General features: G+C 52.3%; 2 protein-coding genes and 1 long non-coding RNA gene across 12 annotated transcripts in view; 1 reads left to right on the top strand and 2 right to left on the bottom strand.

The window, feature by feature from the left end:
- The window catches only part of Foxn1 (forkhead box N1), a 28,362-nt gene extending 12,882 nt beyond the window's left edge, over positions 1-15,480 (bottom strand). For 2 of the 7 annotated variants that reach the window (XM_074046450.1, XM_074046445.1), the window contains exons 1-3: positions 8,252-8,311; positions 1,904-2,035; positions 1,025-1,486 (exon numbers count right to left, since the gene is read on the bottom strand). In XM_074046450.1, coding sequence (XP_073902551.1) covers positions 1,025-1,486; positions 1,904-2,035; positions 8,252-8,296 — 639 coding nt within the window. In that variant the 5' untranslated portion in view covers positions 8,297-8,311. Of the gene's footprint in view, positions 1-1,024; positions 1,487-1,903; positions 2,056-8,251; positions 8,316-15,250 lie in introns of those variants that run through there. The other 5 variants (XM_074046448.1, XM_074046447.1, XM_074046449.1 and 2 more) reach the window with 5 other exon arrangements.
- On the top strand, positions 1,141-22,838 carry LOC141413797 (uncharacterized). 3 transcript variants are annotated; one of them, XR_012438695.1, is made up of 4 exons: positions 1,141-2,939; positions 20,644-20,702; positions 22,227-22,325; positions 22,708-22,838. It is a non-coding gene; the product is annotated as an uncharacterized lncRNA (long non-coding RNA). The 3 variants fall into 3 exon arrangements; XR_012438694.1 differs by lacking the exon at positions 22,227-22,325 and adding an exon at positions 13,409-13,513; XR_012438693.1 differs by lacking the exon at positions 22,227-22,325.
- Positions 22,653-25,922, bottom strand: part of Slc13a2 (solute carrier family 13 member 2) — a 23,871-nt gene continuing 20,601 nt past the window's right edge. For both annotated transcript variants that reach the window (XM_020188402.2, XM_074046451.1), the window contains exons 9-12: positions 25,760-25,881; positions 24,498-24,659; positions 23,755-23,892; positions 22,653-23,321 (exon numbers count right to left, since the gene is read on the bottom strand). In XM_020188402.2, coding sequence (XP_020043991.1) covers positions 23,154-23,321; positions 23,755-23,892; positions 24,498-24,659; positions 25,760-25,881 — 590 coding nt within the window. In that variant the 3' untranslated portion in view covers positions 22,653-23,153. The remainder of the gene's footprint in view (positions 23,322-23,754; positions 23,893-24,497; positions 24,660-25,759; positions 25,882-25,922) is intronic.

Genomic DNA, 25,922 nt, shown 5'->3' with positions numbered 1-25,922 from the left:
GTGTAAGATCCTGTCTTGGCCATGCCTGCCAGGTGTCCGTCTGCCTTCCTTGTTGGAAGTGGCTTGGGGCTAGAATGAGGGTCTGTTTGAAAGCAAGAGGTGAGGCGGGCTGGTTGGCATCTGAGGAGGCATAGCTGAGACTGGACCACTTGGTCACTGCCTCAGAGACCTCCAAACAGAGTGTGGCATGGGAAGCAATCTCCCTTTAGTTTTCCAAAGCTACAGTTCTATGATGTAGGTACCCTTAACTTTACTTTTCCAATGAGGCTCAGAGACATTAAGTTACTTGCCCACAGTCACAGAGCACGCAGAAATGGCTGTGGAAGTACAGTTGTCATGACCTTCCAAGGTGTTTTCTAGGTATTTCTGTGGATATACCCAGGCCCACTTTAGGCAAAGAATAGAGCCAGGAACAAGTCTGTAATCTCAGGACTAGGGCATGCAGAGGCATGGGATTCTCAGTTCGAGGCCAGGCTTGGGCCACATAGCTAACTCTTGTCTTTAAAAAAAAAAAAGAAAGAAAGAAAGAAAAAGAATAGGACCAGGAAGAGGGTCTTGAGAGGACTTAAATCTTACAGTCTCTCAGTTCTGTACACTGGTGTTGGAGAGGGAATTTGTGCTTTGTGCTCCTTCCTAAGTCCTTTCTCTTGGCCTCTGGAGTGTGTTTTTCTTCTCACATTTGCATATGGGTGTGTTGGTCTGGCTGGAGATTCTTGACACTTAAACAAACAGAAGTTACACTCTGGATTCCTGACTCAGGAGCCCTTGGGAGGCTGCCAGCTTCCTTAGCCTGACCTGTCTCCCCCACCTGCCTGCACCATGCCAGGCCAGCATCCCCTCCGCAGCCAACCAGGAGACCCAGCATAGAGCCAAGAGGCCCCCACTCTTGTGCTTGCTGCTTTGCTGAGTGCACTGATCTTGAGAGGCAAGGTCTGAAATGGGAAGGTAGGGACTTTGATCTCCATCTAGTCCACAAGGAACTGGGACAGGGGAGATGGGAGTCCTGCTGGCCACTGGTACTCACCAGGACTTGGCTGTGCTCCTGGCTGGGGTAAGAGAGCCCATTGCACCAGGCCTCTGCTGGGAAGCCAGGGAGGAAGGACTCAGCTTCCCCCACATCCACAGGGATCTCCTCGAAGGCCTCCGGTGCCCCCGGGGTCTTAAAGGAGTGTCCTTCAAGGGCGAGGGCTGTCTGGGCATCAGGGAAGATGTCCTCGTGAAAATGCCGCTTGTATGGGTGGAAAGGCACGTGGTTGCCTTTGAGGAAGCGCCCAGGGCTGCTTGTTGGGCCCTCTTCAAAGCCAAAACCAGGATACTTGTCTGAGGGTGAGAGCCGGAAGGGGCCTGGGCCGGGTCCAGCTGGGCAGTGGCCTTGGACTTGCTCAGGGCCTGGCGATGCAATGCTCGGGCTGTGTGGGGGCAGTGAAGGGGCCCTCTCTGGAGGGCCATCAGGTACAAATGATGAGCAGCTGAAGCCGGCATGCTTCTGGGTGGACAAAGGGCAAAGAGCCTATGAGTGGAGGTTGGACTAGGCCTGGGGACCTGCCAGGATCCTACTCTGTGCTGGGTTAAAGGGTCTGTAGCTGATTGAGCACAGGGTCATCCCCAAATGATGAAGAAGACATAGCCTGCCCTTGGGAGCCCCAATCTGATGAGGACATACTGCCTCTAAACCTGGAGTGCTCCAAAGCTGATGAGGCTCCATAGCCCTGTCCTGGGACAACCCTACACGGAAGGGATGAACAAAGACCCATATCTGAGCTCTTCTGGGCCTCAGAGTCAAGCACTTATTTGTTGGTGGAAAGGACAAGATAAACCCTGGGAGGTCCCTGATGGTCTACTTGCTGCCTGTGCAGCCTTTGGGCTTTGGCCTAAGTCTAGGCTTAGATTACCAGGTACTTACACTCTGTGGGGCAGGGGAGCCTGGGAGGCCCGGAGCCTGCATGAGGTCCCCTTGGGGCTCACCCTCCAGTCGGGTGTGGCCTGGCAACGTGACGTCAGACTGTGGCGGGAGTAGCGACACCATCACCCAGTCCTGGCCTCGAAGAAAGCCGGCTGCGATGAGAATGAGGACCAATGTCTGGGGTGACCAACCCCAGGTTCACCACCTCCACTGCCACCCCATCCCTTTTAGTGACCCTGCCTGTAGCCAGTCATCTGATGAATGATAGAGAGTACATGAGAGCCAAGTAAGCCAGGTGGGACCCTTGGAGGAGAGGTCTTGGATGCTGTGGCAGAGGACTGAGCCAGCAAGACTCTGGTTCCCAGCCAGACCCTGCCTCTGGCTCCTCTTGCTTGGAATCCTGTGTCTACAATGAAGGGCCAGGTTAGTTCAAACTAATCAGTGGCTGTGCAGGCCCTGAGAGGAGGTAGGTCAGGCCTAGGCCTGAGGTGGGAACAACTCCACTGATGCAGAGGTTGGACCTGTGGTTGACCCTAGGGCCTTTTGCCTGGTGACCCACCAGCCTACAATGTAACATCTAATAAGTGCTGTTTTCACCTATGTCCTTCAAACTCTCACCTGTGCCTTTGTGCAAACCACTGTCCTTTTATTTCTTTTCTTTTCTTTGGTGCTGGGGGTTGAACCTAGAGCCTTACGTATGCCAAGCATGCACTCTACCACTGAGCTACATCCTATCCCAGGCCCCTAGCCCCTTTCTGAACTTTTCAGTTTCCCCATGAAACGCTGGGGGCATGGACTAGATTCCAGACCTTCTGGAATTGTAGAAGAACCCTGATCCCAGCACAGTGGAGTGGATAGGAGGACTGTGGCTCAGTGCCAGACTCAGCCCTGCCTTTCTAGCTGTGTCAGCAAAGCTCTCTGCATTTCAGCACAGCATCTACAAAACATGGCAAGTGATAGGACCTAGCGCACAGGGCTGTGTGAGTATGAAATGAAATCATGCATAGAAAGCATGGAACACAGTGCCGAGCTTGGGGTAAGTGCTCAATACTTGTCAGTTCTGGTGATTAATGTCATTAGCGGTATGGCTTTTTTATCATTATCTTCTGATCTTTGCCTTACTTCACCATCTTAAAAGGGCAGTGCCTCTTTAGTTCACTCCCATTGCCCAGCAGTCTCTGATAACAGCTACTGTTTGCTGAGGGCTGGCCACTGTGCAAATGCTTTGGATGATTTTCTCATTGGTTTATCAGAATAAGCCTGCGAGGACGGTACATTATTAACTTCACCTTTCAGATGAAGAAACTGAGGCTCAGAGGGATTATTCGACTTTCCCAAGTCACATAATCCTGGACAGGGTCAGAACTTGAACTCAGCTTTGGCTAGCTTTGAAGTCTACAAACACTTACTCTTCTTTTTTGGTGAGGGTCAGAGCTGGGTCGGATATGCTGTGTGTGTGTGTGTGTGTGTGTGTGTGTGTGTGTGTGTGTGTGTGTTGGGGGGGGCAGCAAGAAAAGCCTGAGATTTACACTTACCCCTCTACCCAAACCTCCCTCAAGCCAGAGCAGGGTAGTTGTGCTGTTCCCTGCATGTTCTTCTGAGAGCTCTAGGAGTGAGGGAGGGAGGGAGGGTCTCACTGGCCCTTGGTGCCAAGTCAGGGGTTGATACGTCTTTGCTGAATAAGCCATCTCTAGAGAGGGTAATGGGGATAGGGAGGGGAGAGAATCTACCCAAAATCCTACTGAGGATCAGCCTGGGAAGGGGCTAGCTGCTGGGGCCCAGGCAGGGGCCTGGGAGGCTCTCCCGCCCCTTAAAGAGTCCCCACTGCCCCTTCTCCATGTCCCCGCGCCTGTTCACTAGGTAATGCTAAATGCTAAATGTGGCGTGACTGGGGAAGCGCAGAGCTGGCCGTAACTGGACACCTGCAAAGGGGCAGGCAGGGGGCCTGAGGTGTAGGGCAGCCCATTTCAGGCTCCGCATGACCGCCCCAGGCTGGCCCTTGCTCCCTGGACAGCTACTCCTGGACAGCTCAGGCCTGCCTGTGACACCTTACCCGGGCCAAGAGCTGTCTTCCCAGGAGATGGTGCTGTGGCCCTGGCACCTTCCCAAGGCGTTTCCAGTCCCTCCAAATGCAAGGTGGGGAGCCCTGTCCCACAGGTCTTGGGGCTCTGTAACTTGGAGTGGGGGTGGGGGGCTTTGGATTTGGGCCTACCTAACTTTGAGTTTTAGTCTTGTCACTTTCTGGCTGTATGGCTTTGAACACACTGTGTAACTGTATTTCACATTCTTCATCTCATAAGTGGGGCATGTGAACCCACCTCACAGGGTCCTCATGAGGATTAAGTGAGATGATGTGTGTAAGGTGCTGACACCTACAATGTGATCAAGAACATGTGTCATACATCTGGCCTCAGTCAGCCAAATGTGACCAGACCCAAGGACCTCTGACCCTAGACTCTTCAGTTTCCTTGATGGTCTCACTGCTTCTAGCCTGGTAACCCTGGGCAGATAGGCTAATGACCTCATCCCCAGGTGGCAGTTGCCCTTATTAGCCCTCCCTACCTGTCTGCTTGTCACTTAGCCTGGCCTTAGGAGACTCAGACCCCAGCCGTGCTCCTCTTAACATGTGAACCTGAAGATGCATCCGTGGTCTCTAGCTTGGGGCTGCCCCTCCTCCGGAGGGCCTGCTTTGCGCAGAAGCTTCCCAGCAGCACCTGCCTCACTGCATCCTTACACCAGCCCCTACTCCTCAGGCTGTGTTATCTATAAGTCCTGGCTGAGTTCCTGAATGTCAGAGGCCTGACCAGAAGGCTTTTATCCCAGCTGTGACTTTCATACCCTGGTTTGAAAACCACTACCCCATTTCCTCCAAGCAACTTGAGACAGGATTAGAAGCTGCCTTTGCAGAGCTCAAAGCTTGCTGCTTAATTTGCATTGAGGATTCAGAAGTCCCTGTAGTCCAGGTGTTCCTCTGGGCAAGTTCTGTAGGTATTGACTCCCAAGTCCATGACCATGGCACCCCCTAGTCTCCCAAGCTGAAACTCTATTCTGTAAGTCCCAGAAAAGACTTATAGAAAGTCCAGGAAAGAGGGGGCCTCAATCAACTTCATCTAACAGGACTCTCCTGCCTCAGGATTGAGCAAAAGGTTCCTGACTGGTGTATTATGGGGCGCCCTGTCCAGCATGGGGAGGGGCTCACTGTAGAGAGAAGGAGAGGCCGACTGGCCTCAGCCCCTCTCTCTCAGAGCCACAAGAGCTCTTGAAGCTAGATGACCTGGAGTCAGGCTTAGGTCTGAATCCTAACCACTGTGAGAATTTGGTTGGACAAGTTGTTTAACTTCCTTCCCTGGGCCTCAGTTTCCTCATCTGTAAAATAGGGCTAATAATACATACCTCTCTGGAGGATTAGATGAAATATTGCTTGTAAATAGCTTTACACATACTACATGCTCAATAAATTATAGCTATTATTAATAATTAGCAGTGGGACAGACTCAATCTCAGCTCTGGGGGTGGGGGAAGAGAGCACTGAGGGAACTTCTCTTTCCTGCCTCCTACCACCATCTCCCTGACATTGTCTACCACCATTGGCAGAGGCTGAACTTCCTTCTTCTTGACTCTGGCCTCAAAGGTCATTTCAGTCACTGCCCTGCAGTACAGCCAGTGCCTAAAGAAACTCCCAGGGACTGCAGTGGAGAGGAAGGGGTGACTGTGTAGCTTTGGATCCATCAGGAGGCCTCCCTGATGGCCCCAGTGTCCTGGAGCTGGCATCCGAATTCAGAAGAAATTCTTCATTAATGTCTAACCTTGACCCTGTCTGTTTCGGTTTCAGGGAGCATGGTGGAATATATGTGCTAATATCTCCTCCCCTCTCAGATCCCCAGAACACTCTCATGGTCCACATATATGGGCTTAACATTCCTGGAATGGAGGCCAGGGCTCTCAGTGGTGGACTGTGCCCAGAGGTTCCTTCACCTCTAAGAGCCATGATCATCACAGGTCCACATCTTCAGAGCACTCTACAGTTCACTTTGTGCTTTCATATAATCGCCTCATTTCATCTCCCTCTGCCCCCAAGGGTGTAAGTTGCCTACTGGCACAGGCTTTCAGGAGTCAGTTTTACCTACCTCTTCCCAAATCCACGTCCAGTGAAAATGGCCATGGTGACAGTGTCTGCCCATGGAAATTTGCAAACACTACAAACCAGAGCTCCCCCCCGCACGCTTGAGAGTTGATTGGTGAACATTAACCAGACTACCACAAGTACAGGGGCAAGGTCCTTTAACCCCATTTTTCAGGGGAGAAAATTGAGGCCCAGAAAGAGGAAGTTAATGGCCAGGGCCACAGATTTAGACAGAAAAACACATCTCCTCTCATGCCTCAAGAACTTCAACCACAGGCCCAGATGCACTCACTCCAGTACCACAACCTTTGTAAAACACTGCTGAAGACCCTCTCAGTATCTGGGGATCTTTTCTGTCCCCTGCCCTCTGAGCATCTTCCATGATCCTTGAGAAGAGGGAAGGAAAATCTGGGGTCAGAAGAAGTAGACCTGGTCTACCCTGGAGTCAGGGGAAGAGAGAAATGGCCCTCTGACTGGATAGAGAGGATGTAAGTGACAAAGTTCTCCCAGAAAGCTGACAGTAGGATGGATCAGAATTATTACTGCATCTCTGCTCTGTGCCTGTCTCATAAATAGCCAGGCCTATGCCACCGACACCTCCACCTCTCAGAGACCCTTCCTGTGCTCCTCAGGTTTCAGGCAGAAGGCTATTTGAGAGTGGGGGCCAGAACACACCCCATTTACTGGTTGTGTGACTTTGGACAAGTCACTTCTCCCTTCTGTACCTCAGTTCTCTTATAAGCAAGATGAGGCCCAGGGACCATTTAAGATACTGGGTCCTGGGGAGGTGAGTGAGGTAAACTGAGTGGTTGATTGGCCCTGAATACTTGCTCTGCCTTTAGTAGATCCCTAATGAGATCCTCAAGGGGACCAGGAATGCTAGGTGAATTATTATGCCTTGGGAAGGAGATACGATATTGTCACCCCCTTTTATGGATCAGGAAACTGAGGTTCAGAGAGGTTACCTTGACTTGCCCAAGTAACCCAGCTAGTAAATTATGCTACCCAGGACTCAGACCAAGGTGTCAATGCCAGTCTCTTTAACCACGATGTCACACAGCCCTGCCTGCATCTGGAGCACCTCCACCTCCTGTGGGAAGATGGAACTTTCCTTGGAAGGGTTTCTCCCTGTAGCCTCTGTTGACAGCTGAATCACAGAGGCCAGGCAAGCGTGGGGCACCTGCCCTACAGTGAGCCCTCGCAGGGCTCTCCATGCTCTATGTCCCCTCCCACCTTGTGGCCTCCTGCCGGCCCTTTATGAGTGAGGTGGAGCCGGCTAAGTTCTGCCCTAATGGTTTCTGTTGCTGGCTGCGGCAGCATGTTTTATGAGGGGTGAGGCTGTGCCCAGTGCTCGCCTGCAGCCCCACCCCAGGCTCCGCCTGCCTGGCTGCTGGGAGGGGTCCCCTGGAGCACCTCCATAATTACTCTGTGGGGGTGGCAGGGAAGGGCCTGGGGACCATGCCTGAGGCTTGGGCACCTGGGATATTCGGAATCTGGGGGTGCCAAGAAGGAAGGAGTTTCTAGTGCTTTTCCTCCCATCAAAATTTGGGTTTTGAGGAAAACACTCTGGGCATTGTGGCTCTAGACCCTGCTTGGGTTTCAGGAAATGGGTGAGCTGCCCAGCTTTGAGATCTGACTAAAGTGCTCGGAGGAGCAGCAGGTAGGGATGGAATGGCAGGGGGATGGAGCTGGCAAGAAGAGCAAAGGATGAAAAGCAGCCATGTCACCCATGCGATACTTTCTTCAAATATGAACCGCTGACACCTGCAGCTGAGTCATTCCATCCCCCAAATTAGGTCTCTCTTAAAGCCACCTCATCATCCCCCTGCTTCTAGAAGTAGGCTGGTCACAAAGCATCCCTCAATGCATCCTAAAAAAGCACTTGAACTACCTTCTCTGCCCTGGGCTGATCTGGAAGTCTTCCTGATAGCTAACCTTAATTCTTATTATCTAAGTCCACTTGCCCTGTTCTTCCTGCCATTCACCAAGACACCTCCCCCCTACACATACCATTTAAAGACAGTAGGTTCATTCCTCCTCCAGGGAACCCAGATTTGCTGTGAATGGCTAACTCTGACCGCTTTCTGTCCTCCCTCTCTCCTTTGCCCAATAAGCTTTCCTTTCCACCATCCATGGCCACCTCTGGGCAGCTTCCCAGCTTCCCAGTACCTCTCCAGCCCCTGCCACCCAGCCCTTTCCCCAAAGGATCAAATCTAAGCACTCACAGTGGGCTCTGGGCCATGGCCACCATCACGGCTTCGGGGAGTCATTCAGCCTGCAGCTCTTAAGAGCTTCCATGGAGGTATAAATACTCTCACATGCCTGGACCAGCCCCCTGCCCCAGGCCTGGGGCGGAGCTGCCTCCCCAGGCCAGGCAGGCAGGTCACATGTCCCATAAATGCTGCAGGACCACAGGCCCTTCCCAGCAGCCTTGACCTCTCTGGATGAATGGATGGATGGATGGATGGATGGGAGGAAAGATGGATGGGTGGATGTATAGATGAACAGTTGGTTGGACAGATTAATGGGCAATGGGTAAATGGAAAGCTGGATGATGGATAGATGGACAGATGGATGGATGAATGTTCAGTGGGACAGATGGATGGGTGTCCTTGACCTCCCTGTAGATGCTTATTTAGTAGCTGGTAAGGAAGTGATTTCAAGGAGACAAGAAATGCTATCCCTCAAAGCTCTCATCCATCCCTTTCTGAGATGTACCTCCTAGGTCCCCCATTCCCCTTGCTATGGCCATTAGTTTGAGAGATCAGCTCTGCTGGGCTCTCCCTACTCCTTAGATACTCTTTCCAGAGACCTCCTGCCTAACCAGCTCAGCCACCAGGGATTTTTGCTCTCTTGTATGGGCAGTTTAAGAAGCCCTACAGCCCTGACTTTCCTAGGGATTTTTGAAACCATGACAGGTGAGGATGGGTCTGGCAAGGGACTTGGAGATAGAACTATAAGAACCCAAATGAAGAGCTGGAGGTGGGAACTTCTTGTCTGCTTAATCCTCCCCAGGCAATGTGTGGAAAGCAGGAGATCTGAAGCCTTAGATATTGATTTCCAGAGAAGAAATTTCCTTCAAATTCTTAGCCTGCCCAGCTGTGAAAGGGGCCAAAGACTGACAATGGGATGGGGAATGACTGAAAGACCGGGAGGCTTTTTCAAGATTATGAAATGTCATCCTTATCCTTCCTCCAGCCACACTGGTTGAAAATGGCGGGGTGGGGGTGGGGAGGATTTCACCTCTGAGCACCCATTAGCTTTGGGTTCCCCAGACCCAGAAGCCTTGTCCCATAATGATGTCATTCAGAGCCGAGTCTGGTCCCCCCTCCCTCAACTGAGTGCAGAGCTGATTGGCTGTGGAAGTGATTGGCAGCTGAGGACTCAATCACTGTAAAACCGACAAGGATGATAGAGTCTCTTCTTGCTTCTTCCTCTCACCTGGCATTCATTATTTTCAGAAGCCTTCTTGAGCCTGGACTCCCTCAACTCTGTACAAAGTTCCCCTGCCCTTTATTCGAGATAGGCTTTTGTGGAACTATTTGCCCAAGCTGGCTTCGAACTGTGATCCTCCTGATTACTGCCTCCTGAGTAGCTAGGATTACAGGCCTGAGCCACCGGCTCCCCCTTTATATATTGGGATTCCCATCCTTGTCCTATATACCTCACCAGGGACTGAGCAAGAGCCAGAATGCCAAACTGCTCAGAGGAGGGTGAACCACACAGATAACTCTGGTGCCTCTGCTTCCTCTCCTGGGGTCCCAAGCCTGTGGGATTCTAGGGACACTACAGAGCTGAATGAGATCATTTCACCTTCAACCATTTGCCCTTCCCAGGTGCTCTCCATGAGAGTGGCCAAGCCCCTCTTTGCCCATCCTAGGAGGGGGTGAGATGGTCCAGGATCCCACCATCCCATGTGCAAGAGCCTCCTCTCATGCTCTGTACATATTATTACCAGGACTGCTCATTATTAGCAATCTATTATTAGGGATATTAATTCTGCCACCACTACTAATAACACAGATTTAGTACAAGACAAATACAAACTGGTGTACCTTCTCCCTTCACCATAGGGGACAGGCAGGTGGCTATCTGCTTGGATTTACCAAACCCTGGAGGGAGAAGTACATTGGGAGTCCCTCTCACCAAAGCCCCTCTCTGTTTGACAGATGGAGAAACAGGCCCTTTCTGGGGAAGGGACTGTTCCATGCTATGCAGTTGCCTGTACACTGCTTTCTCCTTTGGGCACCTAGGTTACGTGAAATTGGCTCCTAGTTTCAGGCATGCCCTTAGAGAAGTGGCAGGCTCTGAGAGTGTCTTTCTGGGCCCATCTGGCTCTTGGGCTCCAGTTCCCACTCTTCTCCCTTGACACCCTCAGATCTTCTTGGGCCTGGCACTGCCATTCCAAACGGTTTCCTCCCACCTTTGGTACATTGCATGTGCTCATGGGAAGGCCCAGTGAAGCAGAGACACTGGCTCTGTGGGGCCAGGTGTGAGCTCTGCGACCCCCTTCAGAAGGAGCTGGGGATACCATCTACCGCTGACTGTGAGCACTGCTGTGGTCACTCTGCTCAGTGCAGGGGAGGGGCTACAGAGACTCCATACTTCACTGTGAAGTGTGTGTGCTTGTGCATGTGTGTGTGTGTGTATACATCCTTGTATACATCCTATGCCTTCCGAGCCCAATGGGCTGGTGCAGTCTGGGACATAGCTGTGGAATTTACAAGTGTAGGTGGGACCTCCAACTGTCTTCAGGCAATCCGGTTTCAGGGACACACCCCGAGCTGTGTGTATGTGTGTGTGGGGTGTGTGTGTGTGTATGTGTGTGTGTGTGTGTATGGTGTGTGTGTATGTGCCTGTGCTCTGTGTGTGTGTGTGTGTGTGTGTGTGTGTGTGTGTGCCTAGGCTGGCTGTAGTTTGTCAGAAGCAGTGTTTTTAGACTGGGAGAGCCCTAAAGGTCCCCAAAGAGTGTATGAGGGTAGGACTTTAAGCCAACTGATGGCCATGAGTGTGGAGTGGAGTGTTAGGACCCAGCCTCCCAGTGGGCTTTCTGTTATATCTTGGGCTGGGGGGGTGGCTTGTGAGGGGTGCCCAGCCCCTGGAGTTCCCAGAGTGGCTGTGACAGCACAGGTTCCCTTTTCTCTGTGACTCACAGCAGCCTCTCAAGTCTAGTTTCCTGAGAGATCACGATTCAGCTAATTCTCTCCCCGGCCCCATTAATCTGAGCTGACTAAGCAGGAGCCACAGGCGGGGTAGAGACTGGGGGATGCTCAGGACAGTGGCAGTCATTCCTAAACCACCTGGCGGGCCTCCTTGCTTCACCTCTTGTCCATCTTCCTGCCTTGGCCTGGCCATGCCTGATCAGACCAGTCGTACTCCCACCTCCCCACCCCCACCAGATAGGTTGCAACTGTCTCCTTTCTGGGCACTCTGAACGTATCTCCGCCCCCCCCCACTTCTCCTGCTACACATTGGCAGTTTCTGTCTGGACATCACACTTCAACTCATCCTGTTACATCTGAACTTACGTGTTTTTTGTGGGGACTGGGGATAAAACCTTGGACCTCATGCCACTGATATGCACCCCCAGCTGAACCCATTTTTACTGTTTGGCCAGCACACAGGCTTTAAGCCCCAAATGGAATCAGGAAGCTGAGGGCTTCTCCAGGGATGTTCCCATCCAATCCATCCATGCCAGGGGCATGGCTCTGGGTTTTCCCTCAATACTAGGAGACAATGGAGACAGATGAGGACCTGGTGGGGGCAGGGGTGAGGGATGCTGGACTCCTAAGGGATCTGTGGCATAAAGGGAAATCCATCTTGTGGAATTAGGGATGGTCTGGATAGGGAGATAGGACCAGAAAGGACGATGGAGGCAGGGCTGAGGAGGTGAGGTAGGAGGAAGAGGAGATTGGCTTGTACAGATGGAGGTAAAGTTGGGAATGAGGATAAAGAGGTAGAAAGGAAGGGAGCTGAGCTGTGATTAAAAATGGAGATGGGTGGCCACGCACAGTGGCGTGCACCTGTAATTCAAGCTACTTAGGACACTGAGGCAGGAGAATCACTTGAGTCCAGGAGTTTGAGGTCAGCCTGGACAACATATTAAGACCTCCATCTCTAAAATAGATATAGATAGATAGATAGATAGATAGATAGATAGATAGACAGATAGATAGATAGATAAAGAAAACAGAGCTAGCTGTGTTGGCACAGGCCTATCATCCCGCACTTGGGTGACCGAGGCAGGAAGATCTCCAGTTTAAAGCCTGCTTGGGCTTACATAGCATGACCCTGATTCAAAAAGAGAAAAAAGAAGGCTGGCGGAGTGGCTCAAGTGGTAGAGTGCCTGCCTAGCAAATGTGAGGCCCTGAGTTCAAACCTCAATACCACAAAAAGAAAAAGAAAGAAAGAAAAGAAGGAAGGCAGGAAGGAAAGGAAAAGGGGATGAGGATGGGGTGGAAGGTTTAGGGATGAGGTTGGGGATGAGATAAGAGACCAGCATAGAGATGGAGGAAGGGGTGGGAAATGGGGATGGATACACTTGGAAAGATCCAACTTATTCAGGGACCATTTGATTAGTGCTTCTGGGATGTACTCTCCAGAAGTCACCTTGTCCTTCCCCTGCTCCTGGGTGTGTCCCATCCATCTCAGATCAATCGTTGCCTCTCTATTCAGGAAACCACCTCCTGTAGTCACAAAGGCCAGGCATACTCAATTTAAAATGCTGAACAACTTCCCTGACACCTGTCAGTCTCTCCTGCTGCAGAAGGCAATGGGGTCACAGCAGGGATGGTGTCAGACTTACAGGCCTCTGTCCTTTCCCTCCCTCTGTCAGGGGAGGAGGTTCAGCAGAAGTGGCCCCCAATTTCATTAGAATATGGTGCTGAAGAGGATGACAGGGCAGCAGGTGCAGTTCCACAAGTTCCCTGGACATTTCAGGGTAGTTTAGGAACAGTCTCTGGCTATGCACATGGACCCAGTGCAAGCAATGGAGGTTCTGCTGGTCCATGAAGACCAGGCTCAATTCAAGCCAGAAGGTGAGAGGTTAGAAATCAGAATGACTTCCTGGTTGGCAAGGATGGAGAGTCAAGGGCAATGGTGCTATGTTGCTTTCTTAGAGGGTAGATGGGACTTTCCATGGGGGCTAAAGGAAGACTTCCCTGAGGCAAAGGGTGGCACATGACAGAAAGCATGTGCCATGGGGGTGGGGGGGAAGGCTTTCCCCTCTTCTTTAACTTTCCCAAGTCTCTTCCTTCTCATGGTAAGCACAATGACTGATAAACTGTTGTTTGGAGGAGATGGGGGGTTGGTGTGTGGATGCGATGAAGATGGGGAGCAGGGAAAGGTCCCAAGCCCCCTACTCTTACTCTTGTTTTTTCTAGGACCTGTTGGTCCAGAGAATTCTGGGGCTCCCTAAGCCCCTGGGAAATACAGTCCTCTAAGAACTCCCTGGCATTCCCGGGAGAACAGGTTCCTGGCTCTGGGAGGTGAGTGAGGCGCCGGGCCTGGGGGTGCAGCGTGCCTCAGCAGGCCCTGGAGCCGGGAGCTGAGCTCGGCAGAGGCTGCACAGGCGGGGCCAGGCGGGGAGCTGGGAAGACATGCGCCTCTCCCTGTGGCACCTTCATCTCTGAGGATCCCCAACCGGGGCAGACCCTGCCCACTGTGATTCTCCCCAGGAATGGCCTATCTCTGTCCATCTAGTCCACCTAAGCCCCTCACAGAGCCACAAGAAAAAGGGGCCATGACAGAGGTACTGCCATACCCCCATCAATTAAGGATATCCTTTTTCTGTCTGTATCCTGTCTTGTCCTGTGGGTCAGGGAATGATCAAGATGGTAAAAAGATCCTAGCCAAATTCAATGGGGATATGACTGGAGAGCAATGCTACTCTCCCCACCCATGGCTGAATCAGCCCAGAACTGGGATTCAGCAGTTGGGGAAAGAGAAAGATATGGGGGCAGGTAAAGCTGAGTGTGTAGTAGCAGAGACTCCTGAGAGAATCTGGAAAGGACTTCATGACTGTGAGGGAACAGAGAGAATTTCCTCCTGCAGGAATTAGGAAAACTGGGAATGAGCAGCCCCGGCTGGTGTGGGAAGTGACCAGTACAGAGGCAGGGGGATGGATGAGATGAAAAGGCTTCTTAAGAAGAGGAGCCCTCTCCATCTGGTCCTTTCCCACTGGCCAGCTGTGCCTGCCAGTACACACCCCCAAACATATCCCCCACACATGTAGGGCAGAGAAGAGGCAAACACGCCCACTTATTAGAGTCTTCCTGTCATCCAACATACTTCTTTGGACACTAAGGGAGGGTCTGGGGGACTCCCCAGCGAATGTCAGAACCTCACTGCTCAGGGTATGGGGAAAAGCCATGAAGCTGGGGGTGGGGGGTGGGCTTTCCGCTGCTCAAGCTGGTTCTCCAAGGCCCTTCACTCCCCGGACTCCCAATTCTAGGTTTTGGGGGTCCACAGGCTCCCTGCCTATCCCAGGTCTGCTTGCCAGGCCTCTTTGCCTCAGGGGTCTTCAGGAAGAGAAAAGTTCCCAGACTTTGGGGGACTCTGCCTCCAGTTTAGCATCAGCATCTAGCCTCAGCACCTGTTTGCCACCTGTCTGCCTCTCCACCAGGTGCACCGTCTCCTTTCTGCAACCCATACTTGCCCATGAGCTGCAGGCATTCAGACCCCCGCCCAGGCTGGCAAAGTGATTTCTTGAGCCACACATGCCTTTGGCACCACGCAGGCCCCAGAGGTGGGCTGTCTCCTTTCCTGGAACAGCCACTCGGCTGGGAATCTGCCTGCCTGTCTTTCAGCTCTAGTTTTCCAGTTCCAGTTCTTCGTTCCCTCCCCGCCCAGGGTGGGTAAGGTAAGCACACCCATACCCACATAGAGACATCACACAAAAGCCAGCCCCACACACCAGAATGAAGACCCACAGCAAGAAGGATTGAAGCTAGACAACTTGGGCTGTACAGGCACGAGAAAGAGAGAGAGAGAGAGAGAGAGAGAGAGAGAGAGAGAGAGAGAGAGAAGCATGGGGGAAGGGGTCCCCCAAGGCCTTCAAGCACTCACCCCAATCCTAAGCTTCACTTGAGCTGCAGTGAGACTCTGGAGAGAACCTAGGTGCTCTCTGTCTTTTCTGAGGCACATTAAAAAAGTGAGCCCCCTCCCCAGGCCCTGCCCTAGCCCTGCTGGCCTCCACGGCTGACTTGGGTCGGGTCTCCTCTTACCTGCTCAGTGAAGCAGGTCAGCGTGGGGGCCCAGGTCTGGGGGGCCAGGAGCTCTGTCCGTCTGTCAGTCCGTCAGCCTGGCTGTCCTGGGTCTGTGCTGACATCAGGTGAGGGGAGGCAGCTGCTGGGTGAGCCAATAATTATGATATCAGCTTCCCCTTGCCCGGAGGGGCTGCTGCCAAAAACGGGGAGAGAGAAAGGTGACTAAGAACCTAGTTTGCTCCTTGGCTCTTGTTTGACAGGTACTGGCTCCTGTGCCCGCCCCAGCCGCACCCCAGCCCCCCAACCCCTCCCTCCTCCTGCACCAGTCAAGGCTCCCTGTCCCTGCCAGTGGGCACAGCCTGTGACTTGTAGAGAAGGGGTTGTTCTGTAGCCCCCACCTGCACCCCAGAATGGGGATGTCAGCCCCCATGGGTGGGGCCCAGGCTTGTCAGGACATGCACATGCGTGTCAGGAGAGCCTGGTCGACACATGTATGTTCATGGAGCTGACAAGGGGGTTCCAGGGAACAGCACGTGGTGGCAGTCCAGGGTTCTTCGAGGCATAGTGTGGACGGACAGTGATGATGACCCCATCAGGGGCCCAACACTAGCACAACACTTGCTGGGAACTGTTCACAGGGCCCAGCCACCTGCCCATCTCTTCATAGTCCCTCTGACACCTTGTGTGTATATGGGAGGGGTGTGTACCCACGTGTATGCATATGACTCTCTCCGTGCACCTGTGGGCATGTAAGTCTTTCATGTCTCTCCCTGGTACTGCTGTTTGTCTTTGAGTTGTTATGTGTCTGCCTCTATGTCTTCTCTGAGCTCTGTATCTGTGTGGGGCTCTGGTCCTTGTACCCAGGCCTGTGTCTGGGTCCTCTTGTGTATCATCTTTGTGTTTACAACCACATGTTTGGGCACATGTCTCTGCTCTGGGTCAGGAATCCTGCCCTGTGTATGTATCTGGGTGTCTGTGGGTGGAGCGGGGGGCTCCCTGGTTTTGTGTCATGACTCCATAGCCACTCTTTATGGTTTGCAGGATGGAAACAGAACTCTGGGTGGTTTGTGGCTCTGGTACCTGGCCCCTTAGGGTCTGCATTGAGGGTACAGTGCCTGAGGAGTCTAGGAACTGGCCACCACTGGGCCCACGTGGAATTAGTCCCTGCTCCATGCTAGCCCTCCTTGCTGCTGCCCCAGTCTCTGTCCCGACCTCCTTCTCCTTGCTTCCTTTTGCATCTTCTATGCCCCACTTTTGTCTCCTGTCTCTATCTACTCCTTCCCTTCCCTGCCTTCTCTTGTCCAGCCTCTAATTCCCCTTGTAGCTCTCTCCCTTGAGCTAGGGACCTAGCTGCCCCACCAGGCCTGGGACATGGCCTCTGGCCTTGGGGCATGGGCAGGTCAGCTTCTCCCCAGTTCCTGTGTCTCATTCCATTGACAGAGGCAATGTTAGCCTTGGCTGGGGGTAGTGATGGTCATCTGGCACAAGTGTGGAGTAGACTAAAACATTTGGAGACTTCTAGGCAGAGAATGTTCAGTGCTCAACAGAAAGAAGGCGCCAGGCAGCTGTCAATGCACCTACTTATAAATGTCGGTCAGCTGTGTGATCTTCCACACTGCTCACTCAGAGCCTCAGTTTCCTCATCTGTTAACAAGAGAATAGCATTCATGCACAGAGTTGTTGGAAAGATTAAATAAATTTATGTGTTTAAAGTTCCTAGCACAATCCCTGGTATACAGTAAGTGATCAATAAACATGCCTCCTTTCTCTCCACACGTACTAGGTGGGAATGAGGAGAATGTGTTAGTATGCTCTCTTGGGTATAGGAAATTTTTTTCTAGGGTTAGGTTGGGGTCCACTGGCTCAATTCACTTTTCTCTGGAACTTACAGTGTCAGTCAAAGTCTTGCTCGCTTAAACCTAATAATGAAAGGACAGCTGTCAATACTTGCTATGTGCTTGCTAATTGCTCCGAGCTGATGTATTCAGGACTGATCGTCATTTCTAGATTCACAGGTATTTCTGTAGGGATGCTCAACACAGAGAACCAGGAAAGTTATAATGTGAAGTCCACCATCATTGCCATTGATCAATAATATTCTGAAGGTCCTAGCCAGAGCACTAAGATAAAAAAAGAAAAGAAAACAAGGGACATAAATATGAGAAGGAAGAATGTAAAATCTTCAAAAAAAAAAAACCATAAATGATGTAATTGTTTAAGAAATCTCAGAGAATTTAGTGAGAGACTATTAGAACAAATGAGAGAATTTAGTAAGGTAACAGAATATAAGTTAAATCTGTAAAAATCAAAACCATTTCGTTACAACTGAAACAAAGAGTTAGAAAATAAGGTCAGGCATGGTGACCGTTCACATGTGTAATCCCAGCACTCAGGAAGCTGAGACAGGAGGATCCTGAGTTCAAGGCCAGCCTGGGCTACATAGTAAGACACCATCCAAAAAAAGAAGAAAGCGAAAGAAAAGAAAATAGAGACAAAAGATCCAATACACAGTAGCAACAATATTACAAAATACCCAGGAATAAACTTAGTAAGAAACATAAAATCTACATGAAGAAACAAAAGACTTTGCTGGCAGACATAAAATAAGACCTAAATAAACATAAAGGCACATCATATTCCTGAATTGGAAAGCAGACTATAATACTCTAAAGATGTAGGTTCTCTTCTAAGTAATCTACAAGTGGAATGTAATTTAAATAAACTCCAATGGTTTTTTCCCCCTTGGAACTTGATAAGCTGATTCTGAAGTTTGGGGGAATGTGTAAACCCATGTGAAGAGTTTAAAACTTTTTAAAAAAGGACTAATAGGAGGAATTTGCCCTGTCAGTTTTCAAAATGTCTAATAAGACTTCTACAATTAAAACAGTAAGATTTTGGAGCCAGTGATACACACCTGTAATCCCAACACTTGGGAGGCTGAGGCAGGAGGATTGTGAGTTTGAGGCCAGCCTGGGCTACATAGCAAGACCCTATCTAAAAATAAATTTAAAAAATTCAAGAAATGAAAATTAATTCTAGGGTCCAGGGCCTTAGGGGGGGCATGGCAGAATGCACAGGAGACCGTGGCTGTTCCCTTTCTACAGTGAGTTTCTGCTTCCGATGGGTGAGATGTGATTCTTCCTCTTCCAAGAGAGGCTCTAACCTCTGCCCCAGGAATGGGCGTGGGCTCTGGCTCCCTTTTTCCTTTGGGAAACACAACTTCCTCATTGCCAGCAGTCTGGGAGCTGAAGCAGGAGACTTGGGAATTTCAGTAGCGCTGGGACTGGATGGGGATTTCTGCGGTCTCTCTCCTCCTTTTCTGTCTCTGGATAGGAGACTTTGCTTCTTCTTTGGCCACACCAGGCCCTCAGAGTTCTTTCCTAGGCCTGGAAAGTCTATCCTAGTGCTTCTGCCCTCAATGCTACCTTCGGCTCTGGAAAGACTTCTGTATGGAGGTTTGACCATCCATCTTCAGCACCCTCATTTCATGTCTGCAGATGGTGCTGAGCTGGGCTCTGGCCTGGATGGGCTGGGCCCAGTGAAGCTCTGCACCTTGGGAGACTGGACGTCAGAACCAAGCTGACTCAAGCAGTAGAGTGCCTGCTTTACAAGTGCAAAACCCCTGAGTTCAAACACCAGTCCCACAAAACAAAACAAAAATAAGAACCAAGCTGTCTGTTTCTGAGCTCTGCCCAAGGCTGCACTCGGAGTGGAAATTCCTGTACCAATGTCTGCCATGCTCCAGTCTAGAGCATGACTCTGGGCCCTAGGGAGAAGGAGTATGTTCCTGCCCTCGAAGTACCAATGTGATGGAGAAGGGGTGGTTTTCCCTGCACCTAATACCAGGATGGACCATCTTCTGTCCACTTCTGTATGTATAGTCTGGATTTGTCTTAGAGTTCTCAAGACTGAGCCTGCCATGTCCCAGGTCCTCTAAGTTTCACTCCATTGCGTGGAAGACACTAAGAACGTCTGCAGAGGAACAGTGCCCAAGCACAGCTGGCATTAGATACTGAAGTCCAAAGACCCTGCATCAAAGTGGGTTGGACAGGTCTGGGGTCACCAGAGTGGGCTTCCTGGGGGAGGGTAGGCAGTTTCTTGGCTGTGCGTGATGGAGAAACTCCAGGCCAGAGCTGCGGCAGGGGAGCTGGGCTGGGAGGTCTGCTCTGGTTCTGGTTGGCTGACCCCCTGGGAAGTCCAGGGAGTTTCCAAGCTTGGTGAGGAGGGTCTGGGGGGAGGAACATAGAGTCCTGCTGGGTGGAGAGTTATGCCATGGAGGTGGGGAGAAGCAAGTAGGGTGGGTGTGTTTTCACTGGCACCAGTGTCTGCGTGAGTGTAGTCCATGTGTACCACTGTGTGAGTGTGTAAGTATTTACTTTTCTGCTCTCACGCTTACACTCCATCATGGGTGTGCATGAAGCTACAGTATGCTGCTGATGCGTTCAGGCCAGAAACTGTGTGTAAGTGTGCATGAGTCTCTGTGTGCTTGTGAGAACACTGGTCTGACCCTGTGTGCAGGGGTCTGAGCACTGTGGATGTACAGATGTCTGTTTCTGTATATCTGTGTGGGTTTCTGAGAGTGGCTCCTTGGTGTCTGAAGGGCTGTGAGAGCTGTAACTTGGTACACATGAGTGTGAGTGTGTGTAACTATGTGTGCCCAGGCCTAGGCATGTATGTGTGGGGGTTCTGTGTAGACCCAGTCTGAGGGTCTTCCCATTCTTAGGAGCAAGTCTTCTGGGTGCTTGTCACAGGCTTTCCAATTGGGCTGCTCATCTGCTCTCCTCTCCTCCTTCCTGTGCACCACACCCACAGCCCCTGAGGTGGGGGGCTTACACTGTCTCTTGTAAAACTTCATGGCTCTGATGACCGTGACTAATGGGACCGGCTGGGGTGGAGGCTCCAGTGCACACTCTCTAGACTGGACCCACTGGAGCTCCACCTGTCCCAGCCCTGCCCAACCCTGCCTCACTCTGAGACCAGGGAGACATGGAACACATGGCCTGAGCCCCCAAGGGCTGGCCCAGGTCAAGGTGAACCAGAGCATTGGATCAACATCCCTGTTCCTACCACCCTAACAAGTTCCCCTTCCACCCTGCAGCTTTCTCCTGCCAGGGTTGATGGCTGCTTCTCCCATCCCTCTGGTTGCCATGGCTGCCTTTGGGGCTGGTGCTAGCCAGCAGGAGGAAGGGATAGGAAACAGGGAAATTCCCAGGGCTTCAGGGTACAGGGGCAGGGGAAACAGTAGGAGTTGACTCAGAAATCTGGACCTATCTACGGAGCCTAAAGTGTGTCAAGGTCACATAGCATTCTGCGCATCCACTGTGCTAGGTCCTGTGTAGGTACTGGGGACACAGCTTCATCAGGCAGGCTGTAAGTTGTTTCTAGCCTTGTTGATTTTTTTTTTTTTCCAGCAATGGGGAGCTCACTACTGTAGCAGCTCTTGAGTTCCAGAACTGCACAAGTTTGTCAGGTAGGAGACACTCAAAGCCCCTTGCTATCTTTTGGGAAGCAAACTATAGAAAGTGGGTGTCTGGCAGGGAGGTCACAGGCCATAGTCCCGGTGGCATCCCATCCACCTGCTGCAGCCTGGAGTGTGTGCAAAGGGGCTGAGCTGCTAGATTGCTTGTACAGGCCTGACCTAGGCTGATGGACACTTCTTCAAAGGCTGGCCCAGTCCATGCCACTTTATTGCCCAGCTAATGATGGTGATTAGACTGACAGGTGCTGCCTGCCACCAGGCCGCCCTCCTGCCTGCTGAGGAGGGTGGTTTCTGAGCATCAAGGGAGAAGCTCAGTCCCCAAGCTCCTGCCTGGCCAACATGTAAGCCCTCAAGCTAGCTTGTATCCACCTTCCCTAAGAAGGCAGGGCCAGGCCAGTCCTCAGCCCCTAGGACCACTGTGGGACCTCGGCCCATACCTGGTCCCCTCTGAGGAGACCTAAAGAGGCTATGTAGCTAAAAAGAGTGGGTGAGTTTTGTGCTTCCCGAGAAGCCTTTGCCCCAACCAGGGCTGGACTACAGGTGCCCACGCAGGGTCCAGAAAGAAGTAGTGTCAAGGACTAGTAGAGTGACTCAAACAGTAAAAACATCTGCCTAGCAAGAGTGAGACCCTAAGCTCAAACCCCAGTGCCCCTGGCCAAAAGAAGCAATGGTAAAAGGTCCTTGTTGTGTGTGGAACTGGGGCTTTTCCATAGGCACCCACTGCATTATAGGCAAGCCACTGGGGGAGCCTAGCCACCTGGGGCTGGCCTGCTCCCAATGAGGGGTGTCGTCTAGGGCCTGGGGGGTCCTAGTGTGGGTCTGGGTGGGACTGTGATTTATGACTGTGCTTCATGTGTGAGGAATGCCAGCCTGGGGGGCCGGGGTGGGGGTGGAGCCACTCACCTGACACTCCTCACTCTCTGGATGTCTGGCATGTTCCATCAGGATCCCCTGTCCCCTGGGGAAAGCCGTGTTCTCCCCTGTGCACTAGCCCCCTCCCAAATGCACTCCCACCAAACCTCCAGCTCTGGAAGAACTGAATGAAAGCCCAGCCTGGAGGATACAGGATGAAATCCTTTTGGCTCTTCTCTCTTCACTGCTAAATTCCCTTTTTTTATTTAAGCATGAGCCCTGTGGTAAATATTTTTTCTCTCCTACTGCAGCAGGAAGGACGGGAACTGATGAGACTCTAGGAAACTTCCATTTAGACAAACTCAAGGCCTACATGTTACCATCTACAGTGAGACTTAGCATAGACACAAAAAGGAACTTCTAGCCAGGAAGGGATGTTGATCCCAGAATGGATGATGGATGGAGTGCCATCCTCCCCATCCCACCCTCACCTTGTCAGATAAATGAAAACCCTGAAGTCTGAGGTGATGGAGAGTTGGCAAAGGAAGGACAAAGGTGGAATAAGGAGGCAGAATCATCGCAGTTGTCTGGTTCTGGACCCTGAAGGTTATGGCAGTTTTGAACTTGTTCTGATGTGTCTAACCTGCATCCTTCTTGCTGCAGGCTGCCATTTTGGGTGAGGGTCCATCTTTCTGGGCACCTGGCATGGGTCAGCCTGCCTCCTCTGGTCTGGTGGGACCGGTTTTTCCAGCTGGAGGAAGGGTCGGTGAGGAATTGGCAGGGGCAGAGGGTTTTATGTAAATGGCCAGGGAGTGCTCTGGGAACGGGGAGGCCGGTTTTCCCAAAGGCACGCAGGGACTGGCAGCTCCCAATTAGCTGGCCGGTGATGTCAGTGCTGCTTTCCTGGGTGGCTGCGCCCACTCTGAGCAGCCTGGCAGGGGCGTCCAACCATTACCTTCTGTGGGTGGAAGCGGTGCAAGAGGGCCACCACTCAGGACAGAGGCCAGGCCTCCTCACACTGATCCCAGCCTGGGCCAAAGCCATGCCACAGACCAGCCCCAAAAAATACAGGGAAAGACTATTCCAGAGTCTACTGAAAAAGAGTTTAATGTGGCTAACATTGAACCCCCCCAATCTCTTACAGGCGGGGAGACCTCTGTTACTGGACCTGTCCCAGTGGCTGCACCCAGGGCAGACTCTGCTGCCAGGCTACTCCATCCCTGAGTTTCAATAAATACACTGCAAAGGGGTCAGGTTAACAGGCTGGGGAGATGACGAAGGGTATGTTGGATTTTCATGGACATACACACGAGCACTGTCAAGCATGCACCCTCAGGTCCCCCCAGACCACACCACCCACACACACCCCTCCATACACACACACACACACACACACGCACACGCGCACACACACATGTTATCCTCTGACACACAGGAGATGGAGTGCACACCTTCTTTATGAATACACGCTAGAGCGTGTATCCATGGACCTTTCTGTTCTTCTGCCTTTGGCCCAGGGCTTGGAGCTTAGGGCGTCCCCTCCTGGCTCAGAGGAATGGGACAAGTGGGTTTTCCTGGCCTTGGCCCACATCAGGGGCTGGGCACAGTGGAGTTGGGCGAGCTGAGAGGGCACTGGGTTGTGTTGGACTGGGCCCAGGACGGGAAGGTATCCAGGCTGAAGATCGGGAAGCCCCAGCTGTTGATGGCAAGGGTAATGACCAACACCCCGATGATGTTGAGCAGGAATCCTGCGCGGGCCTGGGTGAGGACAGCCAGTGTGAGTGAGCAGATGCAGAGAGCCCAGTGCCCACCCTCACTTGTCAGGGGTGCTCCAGAGCCCGCCCACCAGCAAAACTTTCCCCAGAAGTCCTACCTTTGATGTAACCTGCAGCACTAAGCAATGTCCTGGCCACTTACTTTACTGTCAGTGCCAACAGGGAAAAGGGCCCTGGAGCCTTGTTTTCTTCTGAGTTTTTCTTCCTGAGTGAGGTACCTGAGCCCCTGGACTTTCCTCATGTTGCCCTTCCACACTCCACTTGTCATCTTTAACTTTCCTTACTACACCCTAACCCACTTGGGGGCCCACTCTCTGCTCTGAGAATCACAGTACCATTCAGCTACTTTGTTGTCCACTGATTGGAAAGACAGAGCAGAAAGAGGGCTGAAGCATTTGGGTCTCTCTGTCACTCACCATATCAGACACTTTGAGGCCCCCAAAAGAGAAGACAATGGCGTTGGGTGGGGTGGCCACAGGAAGCATGAAGGCCAGGGAGGCAGACAAGGTACAGGGGAGCATGACATAGAGGGGGTGGAGGCAGATTGCCTGAGCCTAGAGGAGAATAGTGGGAGCAGAGCTGATCTTGGTCCCCATACTAGAGGGGAAGGCATAGCCCCCAATTCTCCTTCTCCTCTCTGTGGGACAGCACCTCCCAACACCCAACAAACTCTCTGGTCAGACAGTACCGGGTGACCTGGGAAGGGCCCTTGACCTCTCTGGAGGAATGAGTGTGCAGCCCTGCCCTGTGGGGTGTAGTAAAGGGAGGGGCCCATAAAACGGATCTCAAAGGGGCTCTGGAGGTGTCATCAAAGGCTGCAGGAACACACCTGGGGAGGAAGGGGCTGGGGACGCTCCAGGGAGCAATTTTGCCCGTCACCTCTGGAATGACCAGAACAGGGGCTGGGGCAGGGAGGTGGGTGAGGCCACTAGGGAACCCCATTGGGATACTGTAAGGATGATGTCACCAGGAATGGGGTGATTCAGGGGCCAGAAGATCTTAGGAACCAAGAGCTCAAGAACTGGAGAAGGACCCAAGCATTCAAGAAGCTCTGGGGTCCTCTCCAGGCCAGGAAAGGAGGTGCCAACAGGTTACCCTGTCAGGTAGAAGGGTGGGCAGGACAACCACATGGAAGAAGTCTTTTGCAGGGCCCGCTCACCATGGAAGCCAGGATGGGCAGGAAGAGTGTGGTGGTGGCCACGTTGCTCGTACACTCAGTGAAGGCCGCAACCAGAAGGCAGAGGATGAAGGCAGTGGCAGGAGGTGGCACATGCTGCAGTGGGGTCAGTTTCTCCCCTAGCCAGTCAGATAGGCCTGATTTCTATGGGAAGAGTGTATATGAGACAGGGTTGCGTGGGGCCCCAGCCTCTGCTGGGGCTTTGGGAGGGCGCTACTTCTGCCCACACCCCTGAAGTCTTCAGAGCCAAAGAGCTCTGAAGGAAGATAGAAGCAAGGGACCCCTGCTGCTCTTGGAATGGCTGGGTGAGAAGACAGATGGAGAACTAGAAGGAGGGGCCAAAGGCCTTCTTGGGAAATCTGGGGCTTGGTGGGAGTAAAAATCTTTGACCTCATTTGCCCCAGCCTTCCTGACCTTTCCCAGGAGGTCCCCGGACAACCTGAGTCCCCATTCTGTCCCCTACAGTCCAGTGTGTTGGGGCTGAGGGGACTTTGCTCCTGGTAGGGAGAGAAAGTAGGGGGAGGGACATGAAGAGGCTGGGAAAAAGCCGAAGAAGGATGGGCAGCCTGCAGGGAGGGAAGAGCTCTGAGTTTTGCCCCTGCCCATGTGTGCATGCCAGGCTACAGTGTCTGCTGTTACTGCATGGGTAGCTGGGACTCCTTCCATGCTGTTGTACCCAGTAAGGCACCTGGCATAGTCCGTGGATGAGCTAAGCACAGATCCAGGAATCTCCTACACTGATTCCCAACCCAGGGCAGCTGCCTCCTGTCTGTGCAGCGACTAAACTCAGCCAGAACACGGAGGCCCAGAGCAGTAGTTTCAGGCATTTTGTTCTTTTATACGGAGGCGCTGAAGAAAGATGCCCTGGTCTCCACAAAGCCTGGTTAGCTAGGATCATGCCACCCCCTAGTGTTTATAGCAGACACTGTGTCAACTGAATGTCAGTTCCTTGGGTGCCCAGGAGGTTGCATTCTTCAGCTTGCGTGAGGGGCTGGCCTGGGTTAATTGCTGAAAGCAGCCCGGCTCAACAGAGAAGACTGCTTTCCCTTTGGCTTTGAGAACCTCACTGGGGAGAAGACCCCAGGACTCGTGTTTCTTACTCCTACCTTGGATGAGACTGTCACATCTCTCCAGCTCTTGCAAAGGCTCTGCCTCACCATGGAGGCTTCTAAGTAGGGCCCCCTCTCTTCCTACCACAGGGTCTCCTTCTGACAGGCTTGGGAAGGGCCTCGGGGGTCTCTCACCTCACTGGCTTTGGCCAGGGCAAAGCCACCACCCAGCAATAACACGATATTCCAGGGCATCTTCTCATGCACTGTCTTCCAGGTGAGGAGGGCAGGAGGGGCCTTCAGCCTCCCTGGCTTTTCTACTCCCCAAGCAGAGAACGATGGGTCACCAAGAGCCAAC

The sequence above is a fragment of the Castor canadensis genome, chromosome 11 (genome assembly GCF_047511655.1).
Source record: "Castor canadensis chromosome 11, mCasCan1.hap1v2, whole genome shotgun sequence".
Taxonomy (NCBI): domain Eukaryota; kingdom Metazoa; phylum Chordata; class Mammalia; order Rodentia; family Castoridae; genus Castor; species Castor canadensis.
This window is presented reverse-complemented; position numbering and strand designations above follow the sequence as displayed.